We start from the raw sequence: 21,534 nt of genomic DNA on the forward strand, positions 1-21,534 counted from the left end.
CCCTAGAAGGTGCAAACATTTTTTGAGATCTTGTATCTCTTTAACTTACCCCAAATACACATGCATGCCATAAAGATCAGAGCAGTGTGAAAAAAATCCCTTTTTTGTAGGTCAAGAAGCATATTTTGATAAAACATGCATTCATAGCATAAATTTTCTGTAATAAATGTCTGCCTTTTTACCATACATTTTATAATCCATCAGCTACATCTTACATGTATGTGCAGTATCCACATATTTAAAAAGACAGAAAATGCATGCATTTTTTACCCACATTTAGCCTTCATTATTTATTACTTCAGTTTGCTGCTGCTGTGATTGAGAGCTAGAGAAAGGGAAGCCTCCAAGCAGGGATCATGGGAATAAAAAGGGAATTGGCACTCACAACTTGCTGAGAAAGTCTTGGGCTTGTGGCCTCATTTTGACTCCTATCAATGCCAAGTGTAAAATAATAGTCTGATTCAGAGCTAAATATCATCTAGATTTCCCACTGAGTCCATTAATCCTCTTCTTTTATTGTGACAGAAAGTATTAAATACCTCAGATTAGAATCGGGTTTTCATGCAGGATCTGTATTCCAATTACACAGCATCCTTTCCCAGTTCAAGATATTATATTGATTTGTTTGGGGGTAGGAGGGATTTTCTCCCTTCTCCCCTCCCCCCCTGGATTAAAAGAGCAATTTATTCTTTCTTTACACTGTCGTTCAAATTGCAGATATTTTTGTCAAGCTGCTTTCTATCAGAACTGGTATATTAGCAAGGAGAGTGGTTGCTTGCAAAGGAATATGTGAATAATGGACCTGTTTTCTCCAGTCAAATCATTTCTCTGCAATCTTTGAGGATTATCTTCACTGAAGAATTCCAAAGTGACACCTGCTAGGCACATTCTAGCTAATTATTTGAAGCTCCTCTGTTTCTGCTGCAGCTTTGGCAACCAGCCTGTAAAGAATGACTCTGAGCTGTGTTTCCACAATAAAGTGCTTCTAGGAATGAGACAAACTGCTTTTTCTAGCCAATGCAAGCGACATTTGCCTCCCTATCACCACAAAAACAATATTAAGAAGCTGCTCAGCACTGCTTTCTGAAGGCACTTCTGTCACCAATCAGCAGAATTTAATAACGTCCAGATTTAATCCCACAGACCAGAGATGGGCTTCCAGCAGAGACACAGGGTGTATGAAGGGGGTATTTTGAAATTTAAGTTCTTTCACAGGCAAGTGAGCAGCTGGAGTTGTTCTGGGTTGAAATATTTAGCCAGGGCCAAATGAACAGATTTGACAGACCAGTAGCGAATTATGCTTTAAAGTTTACTTTTCACTTGGTGCCAGAATCAGTCTTCTAAGAAGCCCAGAAAAGAGTTCCCTTATCAAAACTTTTTGTTTCTTTCTTTCTTTTTTTTTTTTTTCATTTGCAAATGCAAAGTCTTAGATGTGCATTTGAGAAATGCAACAAAAAGGACTCACTGTCCCAGGCTTCATGGTGCCTACTGGGAGGCGAGCATCTCCTGAAGGTGGTCAATGCACCCATTGTTGTCCCAGGCTCCTAAGCTGAATGCTTCCAGTGATGGTGGGAACCCACCATGTCTCCTGTTCCACCTCATCCTTCTCTGCCCATCTACAAAAAAAAAAAAATAAAAAATAAAGGCATACTGACACCAATGTAATTCAAAATGACAAACAATCATTAACCATTCTTCATAAAATTGTTTCTGATTTGTGATGAAGGGTACTTGCTAAGGTGGGAAGAAATATGTAGTTATGCTGAATTACTCATGGAGATTCGCAGAAAGCCCAATATACAAATATACAAATGTATTGCCAAAATAGGACAGATGTTATCCCTGCTCCTATCTTATTGATTTTGCCCTGTCACTTTGTGGAAAAAAAAATTAAAATCATAAAATCTGCATGCAATAGGTAGTAAACAAGTCCCAGATGTTGAATTGGAGAGCTGGGTGTAGGAAAGCATTGAGTACTTAGAGTTAAGGACAGGTAACCTAAAAAGACAAATATATAAACCCTGTCATGACCAGGTTGCTGGGATTTGGGAAATTAAAGTGCTGAATAAAAGTGTAAGAGAGTGTTAAGACTCTTTACATCCAGTACAATTCAAATGTAGGCAAAGTCAGATGAGAGTATAGCCTGGTTCAGGTTCATTTCCAGGAGACAACACAGACAGCTATAGGGCAGTTTGTAGCAGACTGTAAACATTGCAGCCCCCTCATGTGAAGAGGTGATCTAGTGTAAATTGTACTGCTGTGTCACATAAAACAAAACAAAACAAAACAAAACAAAACCAGTCAGAGGTAGTGGCAACGACCGTGGTGACTTGCAATGACCTGCAACCCTACTGGTCATACATCTTCTGCTAGAAAAGGCTTCACTAAGAAAGTCACCAGGTGATGTGCCAGTCAAGGGAGAGCCCATGGTGATGATCCACGGGGTTGTAGAAGAAACACCCATAAACAGGTCACCAGCAAATGGGAAGAGAGCAGGCAAATGGCTCTGTGCTGGACCTTTCCAGCATCACCTCTGTGCAGGAAGGCAGGGCTCAGCCTTCGTGTCATGGCTTGGTTGACTAAGGCAGGTAGCATGCCCTGGCAGTGTTTAGCTGTATCCAACGTCAGTAATAACTCCTGTCCCCATCCCTAGGTTTCCACTAGTCTTAAAGAAACAGCAGTGCCTCTCCTTTTCACAGCCCTCACCTCAAAGCAGACGCCTGCCTCTTTGACATGCACGCTCCCTGAGCAATCTCCTCCAGCCCTGCTCACTTGTGCCTCCTGCCTCCCCGCAGCACCCTCTCTGAAGGGCAAGGACTTCACTGATGGTGCTTGGTTGTCCCCATTCCTTCTTGTGTTTTTCTTGCTCTGACAGGCAATAAGGATACAACAGGGAGGAAAGGTGTTCTTCACTGAGCCCTTCACCCTACAGCATCCTCTCTCTGGACTTCATCTTGAAGTCAGGCTGAGATTTTCTCACAGCTTCCACAGTTTTGTTTGTTCTCTTCTCAGTCTCTGTCTGCTTGTAAATAATGCAGTGCTGCCAAATACTAACCCCTCCACAGCATTTGCTGTCAGCTCCCAGCTAAATCTCTTCACCCAAATCACTGTTTCTCCAGCCTTTCTGGTGATGCTGTTTTGGGTCACGATCTTGTTATTACAGCCCTCTTATTGCTAAATACAACTTGACTCCTCCCACCTGAAAAACAAGTGTTTGACAGGTTTGATGGAACTTCACCTCACCTGTTGCATACTGTGAAGATAACTCTGGAGAAACATCTCTCTTCAATAAATATATAAATATATTCCAGAGTGGTGCTATTTCAAAGTTTATTTTAATAGTGAAACAGCTTGCAAAATTGTCATTCCCTTCCACTCTTACACTATAATAAATGCCCTGCTGGAAGCAACCCTCAGCCTTCAGGTACAGCACAGAATTATGTACCCTTTTCCCTCACAGCTGAAGTTCCTTGGTCAGACTGAACTTCTTGGAGCAGAGACAAATGTCCTTTTTGGCTTAAAAACAGGCATCCTGGAGGAGGTACTCCAGTCCACAGGCTATTTTTATGGGAAGGAGATATGGAATTGGAGAAGAATGAAACACAAACACCTCCAAGGTACCACCTGAGAAAGATACATTCTAACCTGAAAAAAAAATCTCATAACATTTCCAAAAAACATGATTTTCGTAGTTTTTCCTTCTTTTCAGGATCTTAAAGCCTACTCTTGGTACCTGTTCCCTTGCAAGGAGTGATCTGGTAAAGTCATGACAGAACATTGACATCCTTTGCACTTATACCAGCAATGCCAAGATCCTACCACAGTTTTACTTCACTAACCAAATTACTTAATAATTATCCTTAGAAGAGTGGCCTGACCTCTCATCACTTAGAAATAAGCAAGGCTGTAGGTTTGGTTGACAGAAGTAATTTATTTTTGTTTCCAAAATAAAAAGGTAAATCTGCACGCATTTTTCTTAACAATTCTGAGCCAGAAATTCAGCTGATAGCAGCTGGTATAAGTCCATGGTATTCACTGGAGCTGGGACAATTCCCACCGGCTGAGTAATGAATTGTTATGAGTGAATGAGGAGTGATCAGGGTAACATTTGGTTTCAGCCATGTGAGATTGCAAATGAGAGATTCTGATTTGGTTTTTGTTCTTTTTTTTTTTTTCCTTTTGGTCTCAGCCATATATGGGTATGAAAATTTTAGTCAGAGTTTGCTGGGCTTTTACAACCATTTATTTTTTCCCTATAAGCCTGTGTTCGACCTGCAGATAATGGTCTCTGAAAATTTTTCCCCAAAGAAATAATAAATTCAGCTTTCAAAGTTATCTCAGCAGTAGATGGCACTGCTGGGACTGAAACCTGAAAGAGAAAAACAAAAATGTAAATTTTGCTCTCAGAAAGGACCATCAGGATTATAATTGCTATGAAATATCCCATACATGCAGGTTACCCTAATAACCACATATTGATTAGAAATCGTTTCCATAATTGTACTTTTAATGCATGGAGTTTCTAAAGGCTTTGCACATGCTTTGTTTTGGAAGAAAAGGAGGCTGCATGACTGCAAGCAAATGGGCAGCCTACTAGTAATGAGATTTTGATTTGTGTATTATTTATCACAACATATACCTTATAGTTAAGCTTTTTTTTGAGTGTTTATCTGGCTTAAAAGGTGATGAAGGAGCTTTCTATTGTGGGAAGCATTTGATTTATAGCCTGCAAAATATCCTTGCTCTTACATAACAGGATTACACTGAGTTCTTTTCTAGGCCTAATCTCTATTAGATATTGTTATAAGATGATGTTACACTTTCTTTAAGGCATGAACATGTGTAATACTCAGATGGACTGAAGCTGTTAATTGAATGTGCTGTATTTCTTTGAGAAAAGCTGTAGGAAAGAAAGGTTTCCCTGATCAAATCCAACAGAAAGTGAGGTGGCTTCCCATTATAAAGGTGGGCTCATCCCTACCATTACAGAAGATCTGCATTTGAGTTCAGATTCAAGTGATTTATTGTTGCCTGGTCTTTAAAGCAAGCCTTACTCACAGCTCAGCTCCAAACCTGCAAGGTCCATTTTCGCAAAAGCAGAAGAAAGGACAGTTGCATTTCTCTGTGTCACAACTGCCTATGTAAGTATCAGGCTCTGCTAGTTCTTGGTTAGCCAGCATTTGCCTAGAAGTGGTGTGGAAAAGATTAAAAAGCTGGGAGAAAGTACTTCCTCGTGTATAAAAATAAAAAAAAAAATTGTGCAAAACATTTCCTCTGCAGCACACCCTGCCTGCATTTGCAGCTGCCACATGTGTGGAAACAAAAAGCACCACTTAGGGCAAACTTTTCCAAAATAAGATAATCTTCTAAAATATGCACTGAAACAAAAGGAAATGAAACCAGTGTGCTTGCTAATGATGTGCGTGCCCGCAGCTAGCTTTTTTAGGTGCTGCTTGAAGAAGTCACTGGAAAAAAACTGGAAAGTACTGTTACAGGGATTAATCCTGCACTGATCAGGCTTTTAGCTGGGTGTCTCACATGCACTCATAAGCACAGCTAGGCTGAACACCAATTCTGGGGTTGCTCATCTTGTGCCTGTACCAACATTATCCATTGATTCTGCTGCTAATCCTCGTTTCTGAGGCGTGAAGGGCTGCTCAAGGATGCAGGTCACTTTGTAACAGCTAGGACATCCAAAATGGACATTTTATTCTTTCTTCTTTTATTTTTAATTCGCTTTTCAGTCTGTGAGCTCCTGAAAATGGGAAAAAGGCATTCCAGTGTTACAAACATTGCTGTTATTTAGCTAAAAAAAGAAAATAGTAAAACAAATCACCAAATATCATTCTGAACACACACTGGTAAATTTTGTCACCATGCCAGCACACGATTAAAAAAAAACCGACAGAAATTACCTTTGAAAACAACTTTCCATTTCCTCTTCAATCTTTTCATCTCCTTTCACTTTGTTTTGGTTGAAAAGCAACAATAGAATGTCAGAGGTGGGAGGAAAGACATTTTCGTGACAGGATTGTGGAATATGCAACGGCTTGGGGAAAAACACTCCTTGCCAGTCTCATTTGTATTCAAAAACTCAGTAAGTTTTTCTTTTTTTATGTACACATATACATGCACAAACAAGCAAGTGGTGCCAGGATAATTTTTTCTGCATTTACAGTGCATTTCCTACTTTGCCTTTGTCATCCTTGTTTTTAAATAATAATCATTATCCCAAATTTTCATTTAAGAAGCAGATCATACCAGGAATGTAAAGATGATGGTACCTCATTTTCTCTGATCTTAAAATAAAAATTTTAAGTATTCTGCCCTTGAACTGTATCGTGTCATAAGAAGAAGAAAGAGCATAGCGTTGTTGCCTTGTTTGGCTTTTGGAGTTCCCCTGCTTCCAAAGGAATAAAGGGACAGAAGTGTTAAAAGCTGTTAGGTAGTGTGTATTACTGCTGTGGTTCTCAAGAGAACAAAGCCATTCTTCTAAGAGATTTTAATGTGTTTTACCTGCTTCCATCCATCTCCCACTCTGCTCCTCTGCCTTCCCTAAAATTTCAGAGCAATATCTTAGGCAGAGAGAACTTCACTAGATATCGTTCAGAGTGGACAAACTAAACCAAGAGCTGGAGCAATGCATGGGGTTTCTGGGTGTGGAGATTCAATCGCTTCTTTTGCCCTCATTTATCAGACCAAAACCAAATCAGGCCACTTAACTGGCTGCCAAAACATGAACTTGGAAGTCTTTATATATATAATTTTTATTTATAGTATTATATATTAATGAATTCTTATAATTAATAATTATAATGAATATAATTAACATATATTTATATATTATATCTATCATATACTATAATATATACTAGATATATAATTTTATTCTTTAATACTGAACAGAGTTTTAAGGTTAGCAGCAATTTAAACTCAAAAATGTTAATTTCATGGTGCCCTGGACAGAAGAAAGTAAGAGTGAAACATTTCCTTCTTTTCTTTAGAAAATGTTACCCTGGAGAATTCTTTTTATTTTAGTGAGGTTATTCCTAATTTATAGTGGGAGAGGAAGGTGGGGGGATGTCCAAGGTGCGTGTCCCTGGTGAGATTTTCCTTACTGTCCACAATGCATCATCCTGATGGAGCAATGTGGAGGTGGAAGAGAACTATGATATGGGGAAACAAATGCAGGTACTGACTTCAAATTTGCCGGCAGATATCACGATGATCTCATCTTTACTTTTGGTGATCTCCTTTACACAACTTTATTTGTGACTGCTCTTATGCATCCACTCCTTCCCATTGGTAATTGTGATTCAATGTGACTTCAACACAAATTCACTTCCAGCAGGATGGCCTGGGGAGTCTAGCAGTGATGAGCCAGATGTTGGTGTAGGTATGACACCAACAGCTGTGAGATTTCCAAATCTACCAGTGAATTTGCCCAGGAACACCTGGAAAAAGTATTGCAATCTCAGCATGAGTGCTGAGAAAGGTAGACAAGAGATATTGATGTACCCCACCATTACTCTGTCCCCACAACTCATCTTGTTACCCCTTGGATGGTAATTGTTCAAGAGGAGCCAAGACAAATGAAGAGGATCTAATTCCTTGAAACAAAACCAGAGTACTGCACTAAGCAGTGCTTAAACACTTGAAAATACCTTTTCAAATCCATACATGCTAAGCTAAGGAAAAGCAGAGCTCAGCCAGGTCATAGTAGTGAAAAAAACCCAAGCATCAGGACTGGCACACTCAAAAGCAATGTCATACGCCACCTGAACCCACACCTTCACACATTTTGGGCATCCCTGTGTTGCTGACGAGGCCAGCTCTACCCTGGTGTAAATGGTCAGACTGTAGTCCCTACACTGATATAGATGAACCAGATGAACCAGTCCACCCAGATCTGGAAAGCTTTCTGAGGTTCCCGGATCTCTTTGCCCAAAAGGCAATATTTTTAAAATATTTTATCTACATAAATAAAAGTGTATCAATTTAGGAATAAGAATCAATTCAAGGGGAAGACCCAAGCAAAGCTTTTGCAGTCCACAAGTAATGATCCTGTCCCACAGACTCACTTATAAAACCAGAGGGGATTCTCTTCTGCCTCGAACCAGTTCAGCTTTTGCTCACAGTGAATGGGGATTTTATCACTGATAGCAAACAAGAATGTAGCTACATCAGTGTACACCAGAGTTTTTACTAATCTTACTCATGCTAGACTCAGGTGCAAGTCCTCTCCATCTTATTTCCATGAGCATTGAAAGGTACTCAATAGAGGCTGAAGGTCAGGGCTTTTTTAGCACTGACCGGCTATTACAGAACTTAACCACCATGCTCACAGGAGACTGCAGATCCAATTTTACATAAGATGAATAGCAAAACACTGAGCCTTTGGCTTATCAATTTGCCTCGTTTCCTCATGTCCCTGCATCTGTAACAAAGCAGGGGATAATACACCTTTCCTGCATCCATCACCTGCTGGCTCTTGGGGCTCTTGCCCAACTTATCTAACGATCCTGGCACCCAGCCTCCCCTTCGCTACAGTAGCCTCTTTTGTCACTTGTCAACTAATTAGGCCTCGCAGGCACATTACCAGCATGGGCAGACAACAAGGCCTAAAACAATTATAGTTTTTATTTTTTAAAAAAGCTACCAGATGTTTACTGAGTCTTATCCAAAGGGATTTTATGGCAGCCTCAGAACTCTCCCAACAGAACAGCATCTGAGTCTCCAAATGGTGTGATTTCACTAATTCCTCAATAGCCTTGTGCTTCTAGGGGGGCACAGATTTTTCTTGTTTTCTTTCAAACATTGCAACAGATATAAATGGAGGAGGATTGTCACTCATACCTCACCACAGCATTTTTTGGTACCTAGGACATTTTGCAAAGTTTTAGTGCATCACTGCTCCTTAGCATCAGAACCTTAGTGAAGGATGCCAGTGAATTTTGGGACTGTTAAGATATTAAATTTTCTATGAGTGTTGAATTGCATCTGCAAGATAAGACTAATTGGAATTATCCATAAAAAATAAAAAAGAAAAAGAAAAAAAGAAAGGAAAAGCCTAGAAACCAATATGAAAAGGTTAGGATCTCTAAAGGACATGGTAGTGAAGTAGGGAAAGGGCATAAGGCATACAGCAAGGTTATGGTCTGTACAAACTGTTCAGTAGAGTTCATTAGTAAGACACTTTATCTCCATTTACGGTGCATTATTATCCATTAGTGAGGAGCAAGATTAATCAACAAGTGATCAGAAAAGAAAAAAATAAAGATACCTGTCTGTAAGGTATTACCAATGCACACCAGCCATACACCAAAGCAGTGATCCCGTGTCTCCTGACCCTTCTCAGTCTCCAGGAGGTCAGCATCCTCTGTGCTTGGAATGCAAGCTTGGACTGCTCTGCGTTTGGACTTGGTCAGCTTCAACTGAGTGGTGTTGGCTGCTGCATCCCAGTGCAGATGATTTATGAAGTTCAACTGGCTCAGGAAGCCCTTGTTTGTCCACAAGCAATATTCACACCTCTGTTTCAGGGCAGGGGAGACTGAGACCGTACTCCTTCCAGCAATATCTTTTACAGCAGGACCTGGAAAGCCAGCACTGCTCATAAATCACTGCATCAGGGGGGAGGCCTTTATCAAGGCAACCCTTTTGTCTCTTCTGTATCCGATAGCCATGATTCTGCAATAAAGGCAGAAATACTGTTGACTTCCACAGTAATTTACTACAGGGAAAAATCAGGTAGTAGGTTCGATACAAACTTGACAGTTATAACTAGCACTCAGCTGTATGCTGAGGAAGCTTGACCTTCTTACCCCACAGGAAAGAAAGATATGGTTGCTTATGGTATTTTCCTCCTATTCCTCACCTGTCACCAGCCTCCTCATTGCCTCCCAATTTCTCTTTGATTTTACATATATAGCTTTTACCACTTCTCTCTTCTCCAGACTTTTGTCCAAGAGAAGGAAGGAAAAAACCCTAGAGGACAAACACCTCCTTAAGGAAGGATTGCCAAACAGCTACCAGAGATAGAGATCTCTGACTTCTGAGACTGGCACAAGACAGAAAAAGGAGTGGTGATATCCTTTATGTGAAATGTGTGCACAGAACAGGAATTCAGGGGGGCCAAGAGGACACAGTTAAGTTCGTGCATACCTTCCCAGTGGAGGACTGCTGAATACTAAACTGAGATTTTTAATTAACTTATTACAAGCTCAGGGTGACTAAAAAAATATTCAGTGGCTGGAAAAATTAAAGCTTACCTGCACACATCTCTTTTACCTGATGCAGTCTGATAACTGGTGAGATACCTACAGTAGAGACAAATACTCTCCTCTCTCTTGATAGTCCCCCATCATTTCCTTCATCCCAGCACCTTGTCTCTGCCTGCCTCTGCTCCCTCAAAGCTTTCTCCATGAGGAGCCTGTGGCAGCACAGACAGCCTAGAAAAGTAGTATCTATAGCCAGAATGCACTTCATACCCTGCTGGCTACTGCAAAGAATGTTTTTCCAACACATCTGTAGACACAGTTTGCAGTATTAAAGAGAGGAAGGTCCTCTACAGTTTGAACATTGTGATGGGAATTACACATTTGGATCCAAAGGTGCTCCACAGACGTGTCTCCATGCAGATTTTCTTGGAAAAAGACAGACAGGCAAAAAGCTAATATGTGGCCACTTCCAGGCAGTCTTTAGGCAGAGTAAATGAATCACTTTTGTTTTACAAGATGCTTCAGTGGTAAACATGGATGGATGGAGGAGGGTCAGCAAAGTGACTGGGTCTTGACATGGTGCATTTGATGCTTTGTGTGCTGGACTAGGAAAGAGATGATCCTATGGGTTTCTGAAAGGCTGTACTACCAAATGTAAGAAAGATCTACATTGTGAAAAAGCCAAAACTCTGTCTACCTCACACCAAGTACCAACCTTGTATGGAGCCGCCTTGGCTCACTAGGAAAAGTGATGAACCAGATGTGCTTGGCTTCCAGTAGCAGGACCCTAGACAACCCTTGGCTCAGCAAACAGGCATTACAGGAGACTCAAGCAGTACCAGGCTTTGTCCTGTTAGTGCTTAGTTGTTGTCTGGAGGGTAACTTCTGGCATCCGATTTCGTTTAGAAGTAAAGACATACTGAAACACTGCAGGCTCACACTCTCTTCTTCTGGAGAGGTTGTGATGGGGACTGCAAAAAAAGCATCTTCCAGTGTCTAGACTGCCTAGGAAAGGAAATACAAAGTCATACTTTTTCTCAGTCCATAGTTTGACATAATCCCTTTTCATTTCTTTTTCTTCAGTGGCTGATCCCCGGGCTCATTTGCCATACTTGAAAAGATGGGATCTTCAAAAGATCATCACAACCCCTACAACTGTCTCTCCTCAGCTCCCAATGTGATTTCTTCAGCTGATGGATTCAGGGCACGTTGCAAACAGCATTGCAATGGCTGGTAACTCTGCACCTACCTCCTTGGAGATGCTGAGGTGTTTAAGGAGCCTCTCTTTATCTCTTCCACTACTAAAAAATACTTGTGTGACAGCTTGCAAGGAGAGCAGAGGGCAAGAAACCAGCAGGTTAGCACCAGCAGTTCATATTCATCACAAGCTTTACAGTGAAAAGTTAACGGTGGGGAAGCAGAGAACTGAAAATACTCTTTGAGAGCTAAATTCCTCTTAGTTCAACACTAGTAAACATATATCTGTGGAGTAAGACAAAGGATCATCTATCTTCCTCCTGCCCACCACACCACCAGAGGGGTGGAGGCATTTGAGCTGATCTGATTTCAGACACCTAAGAGCACAGGTGCCAAAGGATCTATAATCAGTGGAGAGAAGGGGCACTTTCAAGGGCAAATGAGCCCATCTGGTTTTGAACCCATCTCAGGACAGCATTGAAACCCTCAGGAGGGGCTTATCTCACCACTGGGTATTACAGCTAGGACATGGTAGTCCCCTCGCATGCTCCCTACCACAATGGGAGCTGTGAGGTTCTGCAGCCCTTGTAAGGTCTTGCCACTTCATCACCTGCCAAAGCAAGCAAGCTGAAAGCCTTGTTTTCCAGGGTAAATCAAGAAAAAATGAAAGTAAAATTGACGGCAATAGTAATTTCAGTGGAATGGTGTATTACTAGCAGTGTTATTGCTTCTACTGACTTTATTAGAGTGTATACACAGTGTGCAATAATGTAATTAGATTTCACAATGTGTAATAATGATTTTTATGCAATGCAACAACTGTGCATTAGAGAAGGGAATTGGTTCCCATTACAGAGCCAGCACAAATCTTGGGCCAATACTTCATACCTGACAGTGCATCTGTTGGGTCTCAGGTCTGGGCTATAATCCAGTAAGAGCTGCAGAATAGCCTAGGGTAGGGATTTTTTCACTGTAGCTCCAGAGATGTCCCTGTGCTTCCCATGCTTTCCTGTATGGGCAGGACCACCAGATTCCAAGAGAACCCAGTGCACAGCTCATTCATGACTGCAAAGCTGGTAGGAGAAAAAAACATTTTGTAGGGTGGGGAAAATTTTTACCTCCCTTGGAGAAAACTATTTAGGAGCTAGCATGTACCCACAACACACAATCCTGCTCAGGAGGGAAGAAAATGCACAGCATGAGATCAGTGAGAGAAGATGAACCTCCATGGGACTGGTGACTAAATAGGGGCCATTAAGGGGATACTAAGGAGACAAAAGGTAGAGGGATCTTAAAAGTGCTCTTGATCCAGAGCTATTGGCTGTGCTATTCAGAGTGCAGCTGCTGAGGCTCGAGTTGGCTGACTGGTACAATTCACCACTTAGCACAGATGGGGACAAATAATTTCCAGCATCATGTCTCCCATTTTAGCCCCCAATGGCTGGACTGAAACAACTGTGGCACTATTGCTCAGAAAGGGCACAGCAGTAGCCATGTCACCCCCAGTGATGCATCCGAGAGCAGCAGCAGAAAAGCAGCCCTTGGCTTCAGCAAGTCCAAAGCTTGGCTTAGCCCTGCCCGGCCGATGGCACCCCACAGCACTGTGACTTGCTCTTGAAATCTAATTGTGTCAACAAACATTTTATGACTTCAGAATAAATAACTTTCTCTTTCCCTCTGAGCAGGCTTGTTTTAAATGCCACTTGCTCTGTCTCTACCATTAATGAGCACGAGTTGACACATTTATTCTCTGCTGCATTTTCCACAGCAAATCATGGCTTTACTGCAAAGGTACAGAATATTAGAGCCACAATTTCATTGGTAAGATTTTTTTGCTTGTGAACCCATTAATTTTTCCCTGAACATTTTTTCTCGTCCTCTTGCTGGAATAGAGAATTGCTCTTTTGCAGGTCTATTCTCGCTGCTATTCCCTTGGCTTGAGTGAAATATATATGAGATGACTCAGAGTTTGAACTCTCAGTATATGTTTCTTATACAAGGTCTCTGTGTGTCTGGGGACTTAAGACAGATATTTAATTTTAGATAAGAAATACTGGTGACATCATGCCTTTGATTTCTTTGCTGGATATCTGCTCAGCCTGCACATGGTGAAGTTGTTCAGCCATAACAGCCTCATCCCATTTAGGATAATATTCAGCATAGGTATAGAGCAGCAGGCAGCCACTGGTCCTCTTGGGTGGTGCTTAGCTGGAGTGCACGATAACCCTGCTGAATCCATACAACAACACAGAGGTAGGGGTAGAAGACTTTGCAAAGCAAGCTAGGTTTTCTAAGACATTTTTGTGCAGCTTCTGCATCTGTGGGACAGCAAAGCACATCAGCCTGAGGGTCAGCCACCCTTACCCCACATCCCACCTTGCACATGTTGGTTTATCCCCCCTCAACACATACAAAGGAGAGGTTGAATTTAACCTTGCCATCAGTGACTTCAGCTTCCCACAGCAGAAGATGCCGGCAAGTGCATCCAAGCAGAAGGAAGCATGCACATAACAGCTTCATTTTTAGCTTTACAGATTGAAAAAAAAAATACATGTATTCATTTTATTTTGAAACATGACTAACTAAAAGCTCATATGCATGGAGAGGAGCCTGAGAAAAAAAAAAATCAGACTCCTGCAGCAACACCTTTAATCGAGACCATTTTGACGACATTATGGTGACAAATTTTTAGCCTTTCCTTACAATTTTATACCTTCCTACACAGCAGGTGTTATCCAAAAAGATCTAGGAGAGCTATTAGCATGGATAAACAGGGCATAAGACAGGAAATAAAATCTAATTGCTGAGGCACAAGTCAAACTGCAGTACTTGCACATCAGGAGAAACAGTTAGCATGTTAAGTGTCTTACCGAGGGGTCCTCATTCTTCAAAACTCCAGTCAGTCTTGAAACATCTTCCTAAAGTTTAGTCTTCAGTTCAGCCAGGAGTAATAACTTTGCTCCAACACTATCAGCTTCATCACTTTGGTCTACATAAAGGAAACCATCATCAGAATCACCCTGGGCTTGCTAAGGGGCCTCCAAGAAACACACAGACATGCTACTGTTACTTCTCCAATTAATATCCAGAGTTAATATCCAGGTGGGCACAAAGCTGATTAAAGCAGCTCCTAGACTTTAACTTACTTTTGCTGGGTTTTACCTTTTCTGTTTTTTCTTTTTTTTTTTTTTGAAGCCTTTGTCAGGTGCTTCTCCTAATTGCCCTAAATGAATAATGAACAAACCTGCAGACTGAGACAATTGGGTTTTTTCAGCCTGGAGAAGAGAAGGCTTAGGGGTGACATACCTGCAGCCTTACAGCATCTAAAGGGAGCCTACAAGAATGGAGAGGGACATTTTACAAGAGCATGTAGGTTGCCCAGAGAAGTTGTGGATGCCCAGTCCCTGTAGGTGTTCAAGACCAGGCTGGATGGAGCTCTGAGCAACCTGGTCTAGTTGAAAGCTGCCCCTGTCCATGGCAGAGGGGTTGGAACGAGATGATCTTTAAGGTCCCTTCCAACCCAAGCCATTCTATGATTCCATGATTATGGAGCTCACAGCTGAAACAGAAGCTAGATGAGAAGAAATGGTAGGAACCCAGTTGAGAGCACTCCAGAGGCAAGTCTAATCCAACAGCAATAGACCTCAGAGGACATAAACCTCTCAGCTCCAGGGCTGTGGTTTGGTATATCACCTTGGCCTGAGGTCAAAATCAGCCCATGGCGTACTTGAGGATGGTAGGTTTCAACATCTGTTCTAAAGCCTGAAAGCCACCAAACTGGTGGATATATGAGCTGCCTCTTATATAAATGGCTCATAAAGCATCCATGCCTTTTTAGCTAGTACTTATGTTTTCAATTTTTGTGTCAGTGTGTAAAGAAACCAAAACCAAACCTGCAGCTCCCAATTTAGGGCCCCTTGTATCAGATCACAATCACAAGCTGTTCAACAAAACTAATAACATTGCTCTGTGCCCCAAGAAGGGATGAGCAGTAGTCCTAGGTGAAATGAGGTTGCTGAGGCTCAGGTGCCACCCTCACATTTCCACCTCGCTGACCAAGACAGTATCATTTGGCCTCACACCTCTACCTCAGGAGTTTCCTGTTGAAAAGAATCTCACAACACAAGCCCCAACCCATAAATCTCATTTCTTTAGGTGTGTGAATTTGCAGTAAGGGGGATGTGTTTGGCTTTAAATATTGACCCGCTGGAGTGCAAAGTGGATTCAAGGCAGAATGGTGGTGGTCTTTCTCGGTTTGCTCAAGGGAGGGACATGGGGTTTGCCCTTACTAGCCATGCACAGTCCACAGAAATAAAGCATCAGTGATGTTACCCATGTGCTGTGAGCCAACTCTTAACAGTGCTGCAGCGACTGGTTCAATGATTGTGAGGCGCACGTACCCCTCAGCATCCCTCTCCTGTGAGGCCATGCTCTTGAAGCCCAGGGTGCTGATGTGCAAAGTTTACTCCTCTTTTAGCACTCCCAGCTGGTAAGTCATTTTCCAGGCATACCTAAAACTATTTTAATTTTTTATGTAAGAAAAATATGGTTAAAAAAAAATCACAACAGTGTGAAATATGGCTGAAGACTCAGCAGGGGTGTTTCTTCATTTCCTCAGGGAGCTATCAGTTACTTCTGACCCTGTAATAAGAGACTGTAGGTGACAGGCTTTTTGTTTTTTTACTTTTTTTTTTCTTTCTTTAAACTGTAAAACAATATAATGTCTTACTGAAGCTCATTGTACATCACCTTACTGGTGTATTGGGTCAGGGAGTCTGTGGGTTAATCCCGTGATGGGTAATGAAGCATTACTTATAACTACATTTAAGACTTTGCTTTTTCATTTCCCTGCAGAGTACCACTTGCTGTATTACCTATGGTGAACTGCAGCACTCAATTCACCTTCTGTGGACACTACTTATTATTTTATAGGCCTCTAACATGTCACTTCTTCCGTGTTTCTGCACTAAAAATATTTCTAAATGGCTCCTAACAGGAAAGTCTCCACTTTCATTTAATAAATCCATTTAGTCTCCTTATTCCTTGGTCCTCAGGAGAAGCAGAGTGGTCCAAAGAAAACATGTGCCATTGATTGGGAACCTGGGATTAAGACTCCTTGAGATGCTATACTCTTAAACCCACATTGTAGCCTGACTACTTTCCCTGCTGAAACGCACAGTGAGCAGATGCTTTCCTTGCCCCTTTGACCAGGCTTTCTTCAAGCTGTTGCAGGGGGTGTGGCCCATGCAATTGAGACACAGTTTCACATCATTTAATCTGGAATTGGGATTTTCTCATAAGGGAAGGCAGCAGAACTCAACACACTGGCATGTCCATGGGCTCTGCCTTACAGATTGGCATTGTTTGGTCCCCAGGCACTGGCTGGTGGCATCCTCCTGCCCCTTGATCCAGCAAAAAGCCACAGCTGGCCAGCAGTGACACCCACCACAACTCAAGCTGCAGGGTTCCTGCCTTTGCACTGTCCAGTGGCTCCTTGTTGCTTTGTTAAACTTGCAGCGATGTTTCTAAGTGCTGGGATATTTATGTCGACTTTGACACACTACCAGTCAGATCTCCCGTATTAGGGTTGTATTATTTTTTATGTGAAATGTTGCAGCAGCTAATTGCAATTACCAGAAAGCATATACAAGAGAGCTTGTTGATTGCCAGTAGACAAAGACACTTTGGAAATCTTGGATTTTGCTATAGATGAAAGCCTATAAATTTTAAAATAGAAACCACGTTATCATTTACAATTTCCGTTTGCTAACAAATTCTGCTAAACAAAATTGGCGGCTGATTAAGTAAACATTTATACATAAATAAAACAGTGAAGATCTCTTCAGTTATTGAGATGCAGCCAGTTCAGTCTCTCGTAAATAATACAGTGATGAATTCTGGCGTTACAGTGCATGATAAAGCTACCTAGTCTCAAAGTCTTAGGCAAACTAATCCATACGCATGAATCAATCAGTTCATTTTAGTCATACTGGCGTTACATAAATGTCACTAAAATCAATGACTGAAAGACATAAAAGATTAATAAGTCCTCATGCGGTACATCTAACTGGGATCCAAACTTACAGCAGATAACTTCACGCTGAACACAGCTATACAGGTAGTTTGAATAAGTCATTTTAATAGAAAACTCAAGGGCATGCCTGTGATGAGCAGGCATGGATGAGAAAAATCTGGTGCGTTATTAATTTCAGACAATGCCGAGTTCTTTTTCATAATGTACATTTTATTAATGCTCTCCATGATAGCTTTTCATACTGGTTCACCACCAGGAGTACAGTAATTACAATGTATTAAGATTCATTCCATGCCTGAGGAGTAAGGAAGTCCAGTTAAGATATGGAAAGCAAGTGAAATGTCAATCACTACTGACTCAGGGCTGGATTAAATCAAAAGTCTGCCCTGGGGAACCCAGCGGCTGGGTGGGTTTGGTAACAGCACCTCCCAGACACAATCTTCAGTGAATATCTGCCTCCCTCTCCTCACTGGCTCACCTCCGCACATAACCTGTGTGCCATCAATACGGATGCAGTGGATGGGATTCATCATTTTTATTAGGACTTGGGGTTGGTCTGGCTCATCATTACAACTGTCAGTTACTGGGTGTCAGCCTCTTCAGGGTTGGAAAAAGAGAGAAACATTACAGGTTGTTGTAAACGCCTCCAAGAATAACTCTTCTAGACATAATGGCAAGGGTTTAAGGTGCAGGATGATGGGATTGTCTGGGGAGAGAAACTAATAGTGAGGGCTCTAATGAAAAAAAAATCCACCACTCAACACAACCCAGTGGATTTCTGCTTTCCTGCAACCTAGTGGAAAAACAGGGAATGTCTTCTTTCCTGCAGTTGCAGCCCTCGCCAAGACAATGGTCACCTTGCCTAGGGACACTACACAAGGCTGGAGAAGCAGGCAAGGGAAGAGGCATCCACATGTGGCAAATGAAAGCACAGTGTCCTCTGTGCACTGGTTTGATAAATAAATAAATGTGATAAATATGTAAATAACTTGGCACTAGCAGTTGTTAGGTGTTAATGGCAACAGCAGCCAGAGAGAGCTGGATGACAGAGGAGGTATTCAAGTACTCAAGAGGAAAAGACCAACCCTTGCAGCTCACCTTGAACCACTGCAAGCAAATTACCTCTCTAGATACCCGCACTCCTCAGTCATTTAAAGCAGCTTCCAATTTCTGTTTATTGCCCACTGGCCATTCCTAGCAAAGGTATAGGGGCTTTGCCCCCAACACTATTCTAAATATGTTGGTTGATACTATCTGGCTTTTTAATGGGGAAGGACACTTCATGCTGGCCCTGCTTTCTAGAAAATGCTAGGCTGAAGAGAGTCTTCTAGGTCTAGAGAAAGTTATTCTGTGTAATTTTCAAAAATATCTTTTTTTTTCTCAAGTGTGTTTTTTTCCCCGATTTCAGTTTTTAATTTCAATTCTTTTTTTCCAATTTCCCTGCACTGGCTGAATCCACATGGTTGGACTCTGAGTAAATAAGGCATAAGTAGTTGTGAAGGATGAAGGGGAACACCCGAAGCTCTTCTCCAGCTTCCATCAGGTACCATTCTGCAGCAGCTCACATTCTGCAAGCGCCCGTGCCTGAGTGCAGCCCTGTTCTGCTGGCAGTGTTTGCAGATGGCCACTGTTGTGCTGTGGCAGGGGACAGTGGATGACAACTCAATGGGGAGCAGAGATTTATCAGCTTTTACTCACCTAATGCCACCCCCACCACGCCTCGTTCCATGGAGAGGTGCGGACACTACTCTGAGCTAATGCTAATAAAGCTGGACCTGGCAGCACTACTTATGACTTCTCAAGCTTGCTTGGGCATATAAAGTCGAGTACAACATACACATCCATATTCTCTCTTCTCTCACAGACACAGCTACACAGACATGGGGACCTGCACTGGCTGGCACCCACCCGCACCAGGCACAGTCTTGCACACGCATTTGCGAACATGCTGAGGAGAACTGCACATACAGGCACTGGCTGACATTGACACAGATGTCTATGCATGCCTCCATTTAGCCAGCTGAACTATTGGCCCAACACCATTAATAAGCCTTCAAGGGTTCTTTTTTTTCCTTTTCTTTTTTTTCTTTTTTTTAAACTAATGCTAAAACTCTGGGAATAACCACACTGATGGGGTTTGAATCCTTCTGGTGATTTCTGCCCATCCCACCCCCACCCCCCCTACAACTGCACCAAGCAGCCCAAGTCCTCTGTGGGCTGTAGCTGAGTATTTACACCAGTGGAGACCATGGGCCCAGTGAGTCCACCCTGTTTACAGGGATGAAGGATTAACTGTCTGCCGAGTCCTCTGATGGATGGGTCTGTCATCCTTCAGGTGCCTCCTGCACCCACCGTGACTGCACAGCTTGGCTGCAAGACCCCACACCAGCCTCCACAGGCAGACTCCATGGTTTCCCACATATCCATCCCCAGCTGAGCTGATTGAGAAACGCTATCTTCAAGATACTAAGGCTTATTTTTTCAAAAAAATATCTCTATTTACACAAGACAATAAAATCTGAGCAGCTTTCCCCCGAGAAGCTTTTGCCAAGTAGAGCTGCTGCTGGACACATGTACCAGTCCCTATTTACACACAACAGCTTTGCTTGACAGTACCCTGTTGGCAAGTTCAGCTTCTTCTGGTGCAAGGACTATTTCTTTGTCCCTCTTTTCCTTTCCTTGTTAGCTCTTTGCACAGACAGGTCTGTATTTACAACAGTAACCTGGATCCAGTGGGTTCACTTTATACAGCCCAGCTTGCAAGCATGGTGAGGGGCTCAGGATGGTGGAGTGAGCACGCTCAGCCATCTTTAAGTGCTATCAAGTTGCAAAGTCAACGTTTGGAGCAGATGAAACTAATTTCTTATTACAAAAGACAATTTTCACCCGTTCTGCTCATCTTAAAAAACAGGCGAGCGACCAAACGGTGAGGGCACTTTCCAGGGCACTGCCATGCACAGGGCAGCAGGAATCTCAGCTGGGCTGTTTTCTCCTTGGGGATGCAAGGGTTTGCTGAGGGTTTTGTTGAGGCTAGTTTCTCCTGCCTCTCCTGTTGCGCGATCCCAAGTGAGGGATGGGTAAACTGAGGCACAGAGGGGCTGAGGTGGTACGCTGGCATGGGCTTGCTGAGGCAGGCTTGTTGGGTGCCCCAGGTGCTAGATGACACTGTCTTCCATGGTGACTCGCCTGAAGACTGGCTCCTGCTTGGGCGTCCTTCCACTTTCTGCGAAAGACAAGGGGAGAGCAGGTAAAGCCCCAGAACAGGACCCTCAAGCAACCACCAGCTATTTTCAAGACCATTTCCACCCCCAGACAAAGTAAAGAATGCCTGGGCTTGCCTTGAAAAGGAAGGCTTGCTCAGAACAGGTGAATGTATTTATGGGTCAGCATCCCATCGGGAATCTCCTCCCATCCTTTTTGCTGAATTTGGTGCTACAGTTTTGCTTAGCTTTAGCCCCACATGAGCCAGTTATTTGTTGAATGGTGTAAGGACTGACAGCATCAACCACTGCTGCCCATCGCTCTGCAGAAGAAGGGTGATGCCAAGGTGTCTTTTTGTTCCTCTGGGTTTAGCCCAGCTCAAGCAAGGAGAGCACAGAGCTGAGCAGCAGCCACCAGCTTGTACCAACCCAATAGGCTTGTTTTAGCAATCTGCATTTTTTGTAGTGTGTTCACCCCCAGCCCCCCCTTAATGATAAACAGTCAGTATAAATGACTGCAGAATAAACAGATTTGTTTTGCTATCAGACACTATCTGAAGGGCACTTTATATCCTGAGTGCTCTGCTTTACAGCTGCCTCTATAATCACTGAAGCCCCAGGGAGGAAAACACCTCCTTTCACAAGTGCAGGTTGGAAAGACACAGCCGCATGTATTTTGGGGTGAACATATGCAGGCTTCTTCATAAATAATATTTCAGGGAGAGGTTAAGATAGGCTAGACACATTGAAGAAGAATCAAGAGGTATCTTGGAGTCATTTTCTAAGCATAAATGATTTCACTCCATTTCCCAACCACCCAAATCTATGTTGCTCTGTATGGCATAATAAAGAATATTACAGGGAAAGTGGTGCGGGCAGAACCGGC

The 21,534-nt window shown here is 42.5% G+C and overlaps 1 protein-coding gene across 1 annotated transcript in view; it reads right to left on the reverse strand.

The window, feature by feature from the left end:
- Positions 1–17,640: 17,640 nt before the first annotated feature.
- Positions 17,641–21,534, reverse strand: part of ADGRL3 (adhesion G protein-coupled receptor L3) — a 513,962-nt gene continuing 510,068 nt past the window's right edge. The window contains exon 25 of the mRNA XM_018073156.2: positions 17,641–20,671. Coding sequence (XP_017928645.1) covers positions 20,604–20,671 — 68 coding nt within the window. The 3' untranslated portion in view covers positions 17,641–20,603. The remainder of the gene's footprint in view (positions 20,672–21,534) is intronic.

The sequence above is a fragment of the Manacus vitellinus genome, unplaced genomic scaffold, assembly GCF_001715985.3.
Source record: "Manacus vitellinus isolate BGI_N305 unplaced genomic scaffold, ASM171598v3 scaffold_0_pilon, whole genome shotgun sequence".
Taxonomy (NCBI): domain Eukaryota; kingdom Metazoa; phylum Chordata; class Aves; order Passeriformes; family Pipridae; genus Manacus; species Manacus vitellinus.